The sequence below is a fragment of the Vulpes lagopus genome, chromosome 9, assembly GCF_018345385.1.
Source record: "Vulpes lagopus strain Blue_001 chromosome 9, ASM1834538v1, whole genome shotgun sequence".
NCBI classification, from domain to species: Eukaryota; Metazoa; Chordata; class Mammalia; order Carnivora; family Canidae; genus Vulpes; species Vulpes lagopus.
In genome coordinates, this window is record NC_054832.1 from 74,746,616 (window position 1) to 74,761,653 (window position 15,038).

A 15,038-nucleotide genomic window follows, 5' to 3' on the forward strand; every position below is an offset into this window, starting at 1 on the left:
CTATGCGTTTACTCATAGGGTCTAAAACTTGACCGAAACGTAACATTTTCAGTAGAAATGTGTTGGTTCCACTTATAAATCCCTTTCGGTGCTGGTTAGCAGAATCGCGTTAGGGACGCGTGGGTGGCTCGGCGGCTGCGCTTCTGCCTTCCTTCCGCCTCCTGCTCGGGGCGTGACCCCGGGGTCCCGGGATCGAGTCCCCCGTCGGGCTCCCTGCACGGAGCCTGCTTCTCCCTCTGCCTGGGTCTCTGTATAAATCTTAAAAACAAACAAAACCATGACGTCCCGTTTCCCTGACTGCCCACAGGGTGCAGCCCCGAGCAGCATTTCTCATCCTCATCTAGGACAAGGAGGCTGGCTGAGGCCTGACCTGGGGCAATCCCGGGCTCGACTGGAGTCGTCAAATCTGCACTTTGGCAAACACGAAAACGTTCACATAATAGCAGACACGACCCGCAGCGCGTTACTGGCTAAGCCTGCGAACCCACGGGGACGACATTTGCGGTCCACTTCTCGGCATCAGTTTTACACTCCAGGTCCCTGTAAGCGCTCCTGCTTCGCTGAGCCGTTCAATGCACGCGGAGGTCAATGTAGTGAAAAGCGTTAAACAAACAAGTTTGGGCCTGCCCGTGCCTGGGGCCGGGGGGACCCTGGGCCTCGGGGCGCGGCTCCCCCGCTCTCCACCCGCCGTCCGCGCAGGAGGGCCCCGCGGGCCGCGTCGGAGCTTCCGGCTTCCGGCTTCCGGCTCGTCACGTGCCTCTGGTCACGTGACCGAGGCTCCTGTCATCCTCCTGCGGCCGCTCCTGCTTCCTTCTGCCCGTGGCGCCCTCAACGTCTCCCGGGAGCGGGAACCCTGCACTTCCCGGGGGCCGCGGCTCAGGCCGCCGCTCAGACCTCGCTTCCGCCCGGAGGCGCCAACTCGACACCGACTCGGGGCCTCAGCCGGCGGCGGCCCCCACGGCCCGGACCGCAGCGCCCTCCCCGCGGTGTGTGGGTGAGTTGGAGCGTCCCCGGGGTTGGCCCAGCAAGGCCGCACCCGCCCTGCGCCCCTGGGCCCGGCCGAGGGAGGCGACCCCTGCGGTTGCCGGCTTCGCTGGTGCGTGCTGGTTGCTCCCCGCGCAGGCCCCGCCGCCCCCCGCCCGCCCGGGGCTTCCGATTTCTTTCCTTCCGGGCCTCAAGCAGGTTTACGCACCTGGGGCTGCTCTCCTGCGGGGCAGGGGATGGGAGGGGTGGGCAGAGGAGAGGGGGAGGACGGGGATTGGGCCAGGCCCTGGCCTGCGGAAGGCTCGAGTCGTTCAGCGCCTTGGAGGTCGGCCCGGGGCACCTCCACCTGCCCCAGGGCGCCGCTGCGCAGGGCTCCAGCCTGACCCAGACGCAGCCGGCTTTGCCTCCGCCCCGCCCGTCTGTACCGCTTTTCCTTGTTTAGGCAGCAAACCCTCAGATGTAGAGATTAAGTTCCGAACTGACTAAGGTCATTGGGGTTGCAGAATAGAATTTTGGGTGTGGTTTTAGTTTCTTTGTGGCTGTGGCACTGAACTTAGGTGTCGTGAGCCAGAACCTGTATATTTTGCACTAAGATAAAGACAGGCTTGAGCGTTTACCGTAAACTACCTTTTTAGTTTTAATTTAGAAACGGGAATTACATAAAAGCCCATCACTGTCAGTTCTTGCTCTCAGACCAGACTCTCATTGTTGGTTGTATCTAAATTTTATTTTATTTTATTTTTTTTTTAAATTTTTATTTATTTATGATAGTCACAGAGAGAGAGGGAGAAGCAGGCTCCATGCACCGGGAGCCCGACGTGGGATTCGATCCCGGGCCTCCAGGATCGCGCCCTGGGCCAAAGGCAGGCGCCAAACCGCTGCGCCACCCAGGGATCCCTGTATCTAAATTTTAATTAGTGTTTGTTCCAAAACTTTCTCCCAAAATTGATTTTGAAAATACCGTGAACTTCGGTTGAAAAAAAGAAAGCTCTGTCTTTGAGGAAATTGCTTTCCCATTTTGGGGTTTTTAATTTGAATAAGTCATTTTAGAGGGCACTTGTAGGGTTTTTTTTTTTTTTAATATGTCACTTCAAAATGATGCTTAGTGAATGTAAATAAAATAATTGGTCTTTACAAGTTTTGATTTTTTTCTGTCGGGAGAAGGTTGATCCCAGTTATATATACATTTAAACTGTTCATATGCCTATTTTATTTAAGCATGACTCCTCATGTCAGTATCTTAAAGTGTTACTTTAAAAATCTTACTGCAAGATTAGTGCCAATAATTAAAAAAAAAAAAACCTTTCCTGGAAATGTAAAAACCTTTAGAAGACACTTTATGGAGTGGTGCATAATTGGGCAAGATATGGAATATAATTATATTAATATTTAATGTGTAGGATATTCAATATTTGAGTTGAATGTGTACAGAGTAAGGTGATGATATTAATTACAACAGTAATGATAGTAGTAATCGTTAAAATAAATGATAACATTTGGTATTCTGGTTTCACCTTGCATCAAAATTGAAGATCTGTTGAAAAAAATCCAAGATCATAAAATTTAGATGACCAAAATGGATATCCGAGGTGCCGTGGATGCTGCTGTTCCCACGAACATTATTGCTGCCAAGGCTGCAGAGGTTCGTGCAAACAAAGTGAACTGGCAGTCCTATCTTCAGTAAGTACCGATTTGCTGTGAATCATGGATAATCATGTGCTTTTGCATCAGTCTTTTTCATGATCATGCTTCTATGAGAGAGATACTGGAAAAATACTAATACATGTGGAAGAAAACACTTCCTCCTTAGAATTCTTACCTGTCCTAGGGAGACAGTGTCATGTGCTGGAAACAGCTTGAGGCTCTAGCTGGGGAGTGGAGCTGCTCAGAGCAGTTTTGACCTTTTCTGTCTGGAAAATTGTACTTTTTGAATGAGCAGGAAATGTGAGAGGGATGTTTGTGGGATCTGTAGGCGGGAAGGGGATAATGGGCAAAACCTTCCAGACTGGCTCACTGTGCTTGGTGAGCAATGTGGGGACAGAGGTGTTGCAGAATGGGTCATACAACTAGTAAAAAGTATGGATGTTTGAATTTCAAGACCTGGGTTGAATTGTGTTTCTTCTGTCTACTAGATTGGTAATTGTAGGTGAATCTTATCTTCTCTGAGGTTCATTGACATAAATGTGAAATGGGGATAGATATCTCCGAGTTGTTCCTTAAATAGTGTACTTAAAATATTAACACAGTTGAATACAAGCATTAGTGTGTTCAGTATACTCTCATACTCTCATGTATGCATTAAGACTTAGCATGCTGGTGTTCTGTATTTATTTGTAAAGTAACGGTTTAATTATTTTTAACCATATTTTATCATACCGACTTTACCTCAGATCTATTTATTTTGGTATATTTATAAGAGTAACTTACTAAGGAAACTCAGTTAAGATTTGGATATGCATTTTGAAAAACGAATTGACGAATCTTTAGTTTTATATTTAGCAGTTTGCTTTGCTGTAAGAGGGACATACAAAAATGTACAAAAATGATACATTTATTTCTGTTAATTTAGTCACTCGTCAAACATTTATTGCCTGCCCTTCAAGTTTGAGGCATTTTCCTGGGTTTTGAAGCTTCAAAAGATAAACTTATTAATCTAGTAGGGAAGTCAAATATATTCATAGATAATTTAAATTTAGTTTGTTAACTGAGGTAGTAGAAAGATGCACAGGGGATCATGGGTGGATAGAAAAAGGACAGCTAATCTTATCTCCAGGAGAAGATGGTCAAAGGTAGGGAATTAAAAAGCAGCATGCTGGGTGGGGGATAATACATGTTTTGGAGGCAGGCAGTGGGGAGGGCTGAGGCTGGAGAGACAGCAGAGTAGCCAATTGTAAAGGCTCCCCCAGGAACACAGTTTTAGAATCACTGTTGTAGGTATTGGGAATGACTGTTGTTTGTAGGTGGGGGTTAGATGTCAGATTGCCTTTTGGCTGGATTGTTCTTAGAGGGTGGATTTGTGGAAACAAAGCTAGAGCTAGGGTGAGGCTATAGCAGTATCAGGGTGTTGCAATGGATAGAATTAAATAGATTTGAGAAAGTCTTAGTGATCAGTTTAATGTATGAGAGTGAAAATGAATCTAGAATGACTCAGGATTCCTACTTTAAGGGACTGGATTGAAATGGGGCCATGGACACAAGGGCAGGAGGAGGAGGGACTTTTCTTTTTTTCTTTCAAGATTTTATTTATTTATTCATGAGAGACATAGGGAGAGAGGCAGAGACACAGGCAGAGGGAGAAGCAGGCTCCATGCAGGGAGCTCCATGTGGGACTCCATCCCGGGACTCCAGGATCGCGCCCTGGGCCAAAGGCAGGCGCTAAACCACTGCTAAACCGCTGAGCCACCCAGGGATCCCTGAGGAGGGACTTTCTGATATTTTCTCTGTTCATCTATATCTGTGTAATTGTTTAAAGCCCCTGTGAAATTAGGATTTTAAGCTCTGTTTCCTAATTTTAGCCTAGAGTGTTTTTAGACTAGAGGACAGGAGTTTCATGTTTATAAAGCCTGACTCTGTTTATAACCTAAATAGTGATATTGTTATTGGTAAGAAAGCACTGGCTGACTGGAGAAGTTCTCTAGCATTGGCATTTGGGACATTTTTAATTCATGGAGATTTTCAATTGCTTTCTCTTCTGTTCTTCCTTTTCCGAGGCCTCTGTACTACTAAGTTGTGGTTTTGTCCTTTATTCCGTTGTCCATCTCATGCACTTCTTTATAAAACCTTCCTACTCTATGTCTGTACACATATATTCACCAAATGTTACTGTGTGCCTGCTCTTGAGCCAACTGTCGTGGGGACACTGCTGGGTGTGAAATGTACTTGCCCTAAAAGAGCTTAAAAATCATTGGGGATGGCCACAACACATGAATTCTCAGAGAATCCTGTATCACATCTTATTCTGATAAAAGAGTCCCCCAAAGTCAGAAGGCCAGTATGCTCTGTTCCTTACAAACTTTAACATGTTACTATGAAAATACAGTGTTTTAAAAATGTATGTAGATTTAAAAAAATGTATGTAGATTTGGTTAAATTTTTTCTTAGTAATTGAACTAGACAGTACATGAATGAATGGGCTTGGCTATCTTTCAGTCAAGCTGGACTCTAGTAAAACTCTATCCTGAGGATACAAGAATCATAAAATAGCATTCTTCCTCTGGCGTTTAATATCTTTTTTTTTTTTTTTTGGCGTTTAATATCTAATGAGGAAACAGACTTTTAAATAAAAAATTAAATAATAACTTTTGGGAAGCATTAAAAATGGAGATAAGTGTGAAGTTTTCTCAAATAACAAAAGCAGGGAATGAATAATTATCTGGAAGCATTGGGAGTGACCTCACAGAACACCTGAAGATACTCAAGAGTTGTCCAAGCAGAGGAGCTGCAGCTGTGGTGAGAGAAACCCTAGGGGAGGAGAGGAGCTGTGGAGGAAGGCCCGCTCGGGGGGCTTCCGGTCGTTGGGTGTGGCTCCCTCCTGCCCCTTGAAGGACAGTTTGTGGCACGTTTCCTCACTGGCCCTGTTGGCCCAAATTTATTAGCCATTTTGACACTTCCCTTCCCAAACCGTCCATGTCCAGACAAATTCTTTTAGCTCTGTATCCGAAACCCATCCTGGATCTGACCATTTTTCTTGCTCCACACTCACTGCCCTATGTAAGCTGTCATTATTGCCCACATGCTCTCTTCTTACAGCCCTTTGTCTGCTGTTCCTGCTTTCACCGTTCCTCATTGGAGCAACTGTTCTTTTTTTTTTTTTATGAAAAATATTGATTTAATTGACTACAGTGTTATGTTGGCTTCAGGAATACAGCATAGTGATTAGATATTTTTATACATTATGAAGTGATCACTTTGGTGTGTCTAGTTACCATCTGTCACCACACAAAGTTAGAACAATATTATTGACTGTATTCCCTATGCTGTACTTTTCATGCCTGTGACTTATTTATTTTATGACTGGAAGTTTGTACCTCTTAATCCCCTTGGCGTATTTTGCCCTTCCCCTCACACCCCTCCCCTCTCATGGTCACCACTTGTTCTCTGTATCTGTTAATGTGTTTCTGTGTTGTTTGTTTTTATATTTTCATTTCCCCATATAAAGGAAACGTGAAAACGTGCAGTATTTTGTCTCTCTGTCTGACTTATTTTCCTTGGCATAGGTCCATCCATGTTGTACAAATGGCAGATTCTCATCCCTTTTACGTGGCTGCATGATATTCCATTATGTATACACCACATTTTCCTTATCCAAACGTCTGTTGGTGGACACTTAGGCTGCTTCCACATCTTGGCTGTTGTAAATCATGCAGCAGTAAACATTGAGGTGCACATATCTTTTTGAATTAGCGTTTGTTTTCCTGAGATAAATATCCAGAAGTGGAATTGAAGAGCAGTTCTTTACAGCTCTGTGACAGTCATTTGAAAATATGAATCAGATTATGCCACCCTGTTCACAAACACCCAGCAATTCTGCTTTTCTTGCTCTTTCCAGCTACTGCTCTGCCACTGTCCTTGGACTTATACTTCTGTCTGGAAGTTCCTCCCTAGATTACTTGGCTCATTAACTCGCTTCATGCAGGTGTCTGCACAGGTGGCCTCAGAAAGGCTTTCACTGTAGTGCGCCTGGGTGGCTCATTTGGTTAAGTCTATGACTCTTGGTTTTGACTCAGGGCATGATCTCAGGGTCTTGAGATCATCAGGTTCCCAGCTCAGTGGGGAGCCTGCTTTCTCTCTCCTTCTGCCCTCCCTGCCCATACACTATCTAAAATAAATAAGTCTTAAAAAAAATAACATGTACATGCTAATACAGGTTTTTCTACCTAGGTGCTAGGTAGAACTGCCATACAAATTCACAGTCTGACAGATATGAAAAAAGTAATGTGGTCAGATGTGTGCTTGAGAAAGCTGGCTGGTGGTAGGTAAGAGGGATGTGGGGGAGGAGTGGATATTACCTGAGGGCTGAGCTACTCCAGAGGCAGGGAAGTCTGGAGGAGAGTGATGCTAGGTGGAAGGGTTGTTAGGACTGGTTGCAGGCAGGTCTCTAGAAAAGAGACAAGAGTCCCTAAGTTGTAGGTTATGGGACTGTTAAAGGAAGATTCAGAAACAAAAGAATTTAAGCAAAAAAGAAAAAGTTACTTAGAACAAATGCAAGAAAGTAAGACTTCAGAAGGACTGGCTTACCAAATAAAAACCAGTTATTTAAATGGAAAAGAAAGCTGTAAAATGATAAGGTTACCAACTGTAATCTTCATTGTACACTTTTTTTCATGGTAGAAAAACCACAATTTTTTCACATGATTATCCTATCTGCAGAGGTTGTGATATGCTTTTATATAACAGCATAGCAAAATTTGGGGCTGAAATTGTTTTAGCTGGGAAGTTCAGGTTTATGAAAAAGACTGCATTTGTTTTGGGGCCAGAACTGGACACGATGACCTTGTTATGTTGGTCTATCCTAGGTAGAGAGTGCATTTTTTCTTGCTTGGTATGTGAAGTGCTTAGGCACAAAGATAACAGGGCAAAGTGTCTTTTTTTTTTTTTTTTTTAAATTTCATTATCCCATTAGCCAGTCTGTGGTGGAGTGTGTGTAGGGATATATGTTAGTGATCTCAGTTCTGTCCTTGTAGGATCTGGAGTGCCTGTGTGCTTGCTGTGTGGGAGGAGAGGTCCCTATGTGTGAGTGGGCACTGCAGCAGGGCGGCCTGGGCTGGAGCTGAAGACTGTGAGCTACCAGCACAGAGGCTAGCTGGGAGCGCTCAGGGAGGATTCAGGGAGTGCAAATGAAGAGAGCCTCCCATAGAACCTGAGGCAGAGGGTAGGGGATAAGGAGTCTGTGAAGAGCACTAATGAATGGCCTGAGGAGGACGAGAAGAATCTGGAAGCTCAGGAAGAGAGTGTCAAGAAATGGTTATGTTTGATATAGAACTTTGCCTGAATTCCTGCTGGGCTCTTTACCTTCCTTGCTCTGTGTTCCCCACTCCATCCCTGGTCTCCTGGGAGCACTGCCTGCGTAGACTGCCTGTACACCAATCTCCACGTCAAGGCTTGCCACTAGGAACCCAATCCAAGCCAGATCTGAAAAAGGACTATATTTCTGTAACTATGTGTATGGGGAAATTGGCTTCAAATTCATTGTTTCCCTAGTTGGGCTTTTGTGGAACACTAGTCTCTCAACATACTTGGGGGGCAGGGGGTGAGGAAGGGCAGTTTTTTTAACGACCGAGTTAAAAAATATATTGATGCTATTTGAATGACAAAGCATATTATAAGACATTTTTAATTTTAAACTTACATTTACTTCATGCTTACATCTATCAGGTGCTTTTTATTGTATTTTTTCATAACTGCTCAGCAGACCAGAGCAGGTAGTATTATAATTGCCATTTTCCTGGTGTGGCAAACGTTGCTCAGATGGGTAGTGACCTGCTAAAGTTTCACAACTGGAGTTGGAACTCCTCCTCAGATTGATGCAAATTCTATACTTTACCCACTATACTGATAGTCTGAAAAGATTGATGTATGTCCCGAAGTATCCAGTGTCACAGAAACTAGCAAGGCTGTTTTGCTGATAGGTCTTTTTACAAGGTAGTGTCAAATGGGGTTTGAGTTGATGAGCTGAGTGAGTGAGTTGTGAGGTTAAGCTGAGTTGGAAGGGAAGGCGATGATGGTTCAGTTGTGATGATGTTGAATTTGTGAAAATGGCAAGAAGTGGAAGAGAGTTGGAAATGGTTTGGCAGAGAGAAGGCTAAACTCTCGGTTTAAATCTCACTCAAGGAAAGAATTTGGGAGAGAAAGGCAAGATTCCAAGGATTGAGCCTGGAGAGAAGCCTTGAGCCAAGAGCCATTTTCGAGGAAGGGACCCCTGAAAGAAGTAGGAGGAAAGCAGGATAGTGTGGGATGATTGCCAGAACAGGGGGGTCAAGATGGCAAAGTTATTTTTCCAGAGAGGAGGAGGATCACATTTTTCTGAGTCCAGAGGGAATATGAGAATATGCTGGAGGCAATGATTGTAGAAGTTCATATAAAGTGGCTTTGGTTTTGATGGAGTAGAAAGCCAAGTGAATTTTTTGTCTGGGAAGGGGATAGGGTGAGACTTTGGACAGTGCAAAGAGGTGTCAGTTATTGAGTGCTTCCTACTGACCAGGCACTGCGCTAACTACCTTCTGTGAATCATTTAACATTATCCTCAAATCAGCCGCTAATGGCAATGTGCATATTAGTCCCACCTTGCAGATAAATTAACTCAGGTCCAGAGAGGTTGCATGGTCAGTACGTGGTGGAGCTAAGCTTGTTCTCAGGTCTGTCTGATGCCAGGACCTTGTGTGCCTACCATAGGTGTTAACTACCGAGGAGAGAGGAGAAAGATGAGGAATTCCTGTATCTCTTGCTCACAGTGACAATTCAACTCTTACTAAAGAAAACCAACTTATTCTTACTTTCTAGGGGGCAGATGATTTCTGCTGAAGATTGTGAATTCATTCAAAGGTTTGAAATGAAAAGAAGTCCTGAAGAGAAGCAGGAGATGCTCCAAACTGAAGGCAGTCAGGTGATGGATATAAACATTATGTTATCAATACCTCTGTCGTTAAAAATTCTAGATAAAATTTTTTAATGACTTTGTGATATTCCATTGTAGGTATGTATCATTATTTAGCTAAAAATCCTTTTTTATTGAAAGACATTTGAATGATTTCCAGTTCTCTTTGTTCATTTTGGAAAAATGTTATAATGGGTATGTATATTCCTCTATCCTTTAATGCATTTCTGAAAATATTTCTAGGATAGATTCCTGGAAGGGGAATTAAGTTTCAAAGTATATGTTGTTTTTAAAGTTGCTTGACTTTTTTTTTTTTTAGAAATTTTTTCCCACTTTATATTTTCACTAGAATATGTTGCACTCCTACTGTCCATCAGATTTTCTGATGTGGAGTCCTGATGGCCTGAAGGGCCCTATATGCAACTCAGTCTGATTCTCACAATAATCTTGGGAGATCTGTGAGGAAACATGCTGTTGGCTCCAGAGAATTTGTTTGTTTTTGTTGAATTCCAGAGATTATCACATAGTTAATAAGTTGTAGGATGGAAACAGGTCATGGCCTTCTGATTCTAATCCCTAGTACTCTTGTTGCTGAAGTGTTCTGCTTCCCAGCAAATGCAAAAACAAAACAAAAATAACACCCAAAATCAATGATAATTTTTGGGTGTCTACATAACTTAATCTTTATGTTAACATGCAGTCAGGAGTTATAGTTGGTAGGTCTATTTAATAGTAGTAAACACTTTGAAATTTATCACGATGAAATGATCACAAATCTAATGCAAGTCATAGTATGTTTCTCCCATACTTCATCACAATGTTGGTAAAAGATATACATTTTCTGTAATTAGAATCTGTTGTTTAATAGCATTTGTATTATAATTTGTGCAAGATAAATAATATTTTACTGAAATTCCATTAAGTTGTTGTGTTTGTGGTTGAAAATAACATTACTTTCATTCTTTCCCAGTGTGCTAAAACAGTTATAAATTTGATGACTCATATCTCCAAAGAACAGACAGTTCAGTACATACTAACTATGGTGGATGATATGCTGCAGGTACGTATATTCTTTAGTTAAATACATTTGGTGACTTGGTGATTTCATTGTTTTCTATTCTGTACAAGTAACAGTATTTTTGTTACTTATACCATGAGTTTTCTTTTATAGTTGTAATTGCTAATAGTGTTAAAGATGGGAATGCCCACGCACTAGGCTACAGGATGCCTAGTAGTCAATCTGTATTTTTTTCCATAATACCTCAGTAGTTCTGTGTTGAATACTGGTGATGTTGGGTGAATCACTTGAGGCTTTCTGGATGCTCTTTGTACTTACAGGTGATGTGGCTTCTTTTCTTTCAGTCATTCAACAGATTTCAATGCCCCTGCTATGTTCTAGGCCAGTGCCAAGCACTGGGGGTTCAGTGCTGAATGTAGGCAAGGTGCTTACCCTCAGAAGTCTTGTCTTTTGGAAAACATTTTGTTGGGACACCTGGGTGGCTCCGCGATTGAGCCTTTGGCTCAGGGTGTAATGCCAGAGTCCTGGCATCAGTCCCATATTGGGCTCCCTGCATGGAACCTGCTTCTCCCTCTGCCTGTGTCTCTGCCTCTCTCTCTGTGCCTGTCACAAATAAATAAATGAAATCTTAAAAAAAAAAAGGAAAATATTTTGCTTATCATCTGAGACTTTTCCAGTTGCATAGTTTTTTTTCTTGTTTTACTGTCCCTGAACACAGAAGGGCTTCCCTTATTCACAGTTTTGTATTTTACACCAGAGTATCATCTAGGTTTAAATTGTTGGTGTACAGAGTGGTTCTTTTTTGAGACAGGGCACCTGGCTGCTAAATCCAGTGGCTGACTGCATGTCTCAGGACTTAAAGAACAGTGTCAGTCTGGTTGTTTATGTGGAGCATTGTTTTGTCAGTTTATAAGAAAAAACATTTATTGATGGCCTACTGCGTCCCATTATACTAATTTTTTTTTATTGGAGTTCAATTTGCCAACATATAGCATAAAACCCAGTGCTCATTCCATCAAGTGCCCCCCTCAGTGCCCGTCACCCAGTCACCCCCACCCCCCGCCCACCTCCCTTTCCACCAAACCCCTTGTTCGTTTCCCAGAGTTAGGAGTCTTTATGTTCTGTCTCCCTTTATGATATTTCCCACTCATTTTTTCTCCTTTCCCCTTGATTCCCTTTCACTATTTTTTATATTCCCCAAATGAATGAGACCATATAATCTTGGTCCTTCTCCGATTGACTTATTTCACTCAGCATAATACCCTCCAGTTCCATCCACGTCAAAGCAAATGGTGGGTATTTGTCGTTTCTAATGGCTGAGGAATATTCCATTGTATACATAGACCACAGCTTCTTTATCCATCATCTTTCGATGGACACCGAGGCTCCTTCCACAGTTTGGCTATTGTGGACATTGCTGCTAGAAACATCGGGGTGCAGGTGTCCCAGCGTTTCACTGCATTTGTATGTTTGGGGTAAATCCCCAGCAGGGCAATTGCTGGGTCGTAGGGCAGGTCTATTTTTAACTCTTTGAGGAACCTCCACACAGTTGTCCAGAGTGGCTGCACCAGTTCACATTCCCACCAACAGTGCAAGAGGGTTCCCTTTTCTCCACATCCTCTCCAACATTTGTGGTTTCCTGCCTTGTTAATTTTCCCCATTCTCACTGGTGTGAGGTGGTATCTCATTGTGGTTTTGATTTGTATTTCCCTGATGGCCAGTGATGCGGAGCATTTTCTCATGTGCATGTTGGCCATGTCTATGTCTTCCTCTGTGAGATTTCTGTTCAATGTCTTTTTCCCATTTCATGATTGGATTGTTTCTTTGCTGTTGAGTTTAAGAAGTTCTTTATAGATCTTGGATACTAGCCCTTTATCTGATAGGTCATTTGTAGATATCTTCTCCCATTCTTTTTAGGTTGTCTTTTAGTTTTGTTGACTGTATCCTTTGCTGTGCAAAAGCTTCTTATCTTGATGAAGTCCCAATAGTTCATTTTTGCTTTTGTTTCTCTTGCCTTCATGGATGTATCTTGCAAGAAATTGCTGTGGCCAAATTCAAAAAGGGTGTTGCCTGTGTTCTCCTCTAGGATTTTGATGGAATCATGTCTCACATTTAGATCTTTCACCCGTTTTGAGTTTATCTTTGTGTATTGTGAAAGAGAATGGTCTAGTTTCGTTCCTCTGCATGTGGATGTCCAGTTTTCCCAGCACCATTTATTGAAGAGACTGTCTTTCTTCCAGTGGATAGTCTTTCCTCCTTTGTCGAATATTAGTTGACCATAAAGTTCAGGGTCCACTTCTGGATTCTCTATTCTGTTCCATTGATCTATGTGTCTGTTTTTGTGCCAGGACCACACTGTCTTGATGACCACAGCTTTGTAGTACAACCTGAAATCTGGCATTGTGATGCCCCCAGCTATGGTTTTCTTTTTTAAAATTCCCCTGGCTATTCGGGGTCTTTTCTGATTCCACACAAATCTTAAAATAATTTGTTCTAACTCTCTGAAGAAAGTCCATGGTATTTTGATAGGGATTGCATTAAATGTATAAATTGCCCTGGGTAGCATTGACATTTTCACAATATTAATTTTTCCAATCCATGAGCATGGAATATTTTTCCATCTCTTTGTGTCTTCCTCAATTTCTTTCAGAAGTGTTCTGTAGTTTTTAGGGTATAGATCCTTGACCTCTTTGGTTAGGTTTATTCCTAGGTATCTTATGCTTTTGGGTGCAATTGTAAATGGGATTGACTCCTTAATTTCTCTTTCTTTGGTTTCATTGTTAGTGTATAGAAATGCCACTGATTTCTGGGCATTGATTTTGTATCCTGCCACACTGCCAAATGGCTGTATGAGTTCTAGCAATCTTGGGGTGGAGTCTTTTGGGTTTTCTATGTAGAGTATCATGTTATCGGCGAAGAGGGAGAGTTTGACTTCTTCTTTGCCAACTTGAATGTCTTTTTTTTCTTTTTGTTGCCTGATTGCTGAGGCTAGGACTTCCAGTACTATGTTGAATAGCAGTGGTGAGAGTGGACATCCCTGTCTTGTTCCTGATCTTAGGGGAAAGCCTCCCAGTGTTTCCCTATTGAGAATATTTGCTGTGGGCTTTCGTAGATGGCTTTTAAGATGCTGAGGAATGTTCCCTCTATCCCTACACTCTGAAGAGTTTTGATCAGGAATGGATGCTGTATTTATACAGCATTATACAGCATTATATATAGCTCAGGGTCTAAAATGAGTCTCTTGTAAGCAGCATATTGATGGATCTTTTTTTTTAAATTTTTTTTCAATATTTTTATTTATTTATTCATGATAGTCAGAGAGAGAGAGAGAGAGAGAGAGAGAGAGAGAGGGAGGCAGAGACACAGGCAGAGGGAGAAGCAGGCTCCATGCAGGGAGCCTGACGTGGGATTCGATCCCGGGACTCCAGGATTGCGCCCTGGGCCAACGGCAGGCGCCAAACTGCTGCGCCACCCAGGGATCCCTGATGGATCTTTTTTTAAAAATCTATTCTGATACTCTGTATCTTTTGATTGGAGCATTGAGTCAATTTACATTCAGAGTAATATTGAAATATATGAATATAGTGTATTAGATGTATTACCTGTGAAATTGCTGTTCCTGTAGATTGTCTCTGTTCCTTTCTAGTCTTTGTTGCTTTTGGTGTCTTTCTTGTGCAAAGGGTCCCTTTTAGTATTTCTTGTAGAACTGGTTTAGTGTTCATGAACTCCTTTAGTTTTTGCTTGTCTTGGAAACTCTTTATTTCTCCTATTTTGAAGGACAGCCTTGCTGAATAAAATATTCTCGGCTGCATACTTTTCCCATTCCGGACAATGAATATATCACCAGAAAGCCACTGCTTTCTGGCCTGCCAAGTTTCTGTGGCTAGGCTCTGCTAACCTTATGTGTCTACCCTTGTAGGTTGAGGACTTTTTGTCTCCTTCAGAATTCTCTATCTTTGCAAGTTTCACTCTGATATGTCTTGGTGTTGACCTGTTTTTGGAGATTCTGAGGGAGGTCTTTGTGCCTCTTGGCCTTGAGAACCTTTACGGTTCTCAGCCACAATTTGTTCAGTTAAACCTCTGCTTTATTCCTGCTCTTCTTCTGGGACTCTTGTGATACAGATATTATTATGCTTTGAGGAATCTCTCAATTTCCCTAAATCTGTATTTGTGATCTAGTAGTAGTAGTCCCCCCTTTTCTTTTCAGCTTCATTATTTTCTGTAATTTTAATCTTCTGTATTACCTATTCGATCCTCTGCTTCTTCCATCCTCATTGTGATTATATCCAATTGGTTTTGCATCTCAGTTATAGCATTTTTAAATATCAGCCTCACTAGTTTTTAGGTCTTTTATCTCTGCAGCCAGGGTTTTTCTGGTCTTCCATGTTCTTTGAAACCTTGTTAGTATTATTATGATTGTTATTCTAAATTCTTGATCACATA

The 15,038-nt window shown here is 42.3% G+C and overlaps 1 protein-coding gene across 2 annotated transcripts in view; it reads left to right on the top strand.

The window, feature by feature from the left end:
• The first annotated feature begins 789 nt into the window (after window positions 1-789).
• Window positions 790-15,038, top strand: part of ATP6V1H (ATPase H+ transporting V1 subunit H) — a 126,669-nt gene continuing 112,420 nt past the window's right edge. Inside the window, exons 1-4 of one of the 2 annotated variants that reach the window (XM_041769054.1) lie at window positions 790-994; window positions 2,517-2,664; window positions 9,484-9,586; window positions 10,548-10,637. In XM_041769054.1, the coding sequence (XP_041624988.1) occupies window positions 2,552-2,664; window positions 9,484-9,586; window positions 10,548-10,637 (306 nt within the window). In that variant the 5' untranslated portion in view covers window positions 790-994; window positions 2,517-2,551. The remainder of the gene's footprint in view (window positions 995-2,516; window positions 2,665-9,483; window positions 9,587-10,547; window positions 10,638-15,038) is intronic. The other variant, XM_041769053.1, reaches the window with a different exon arrangement.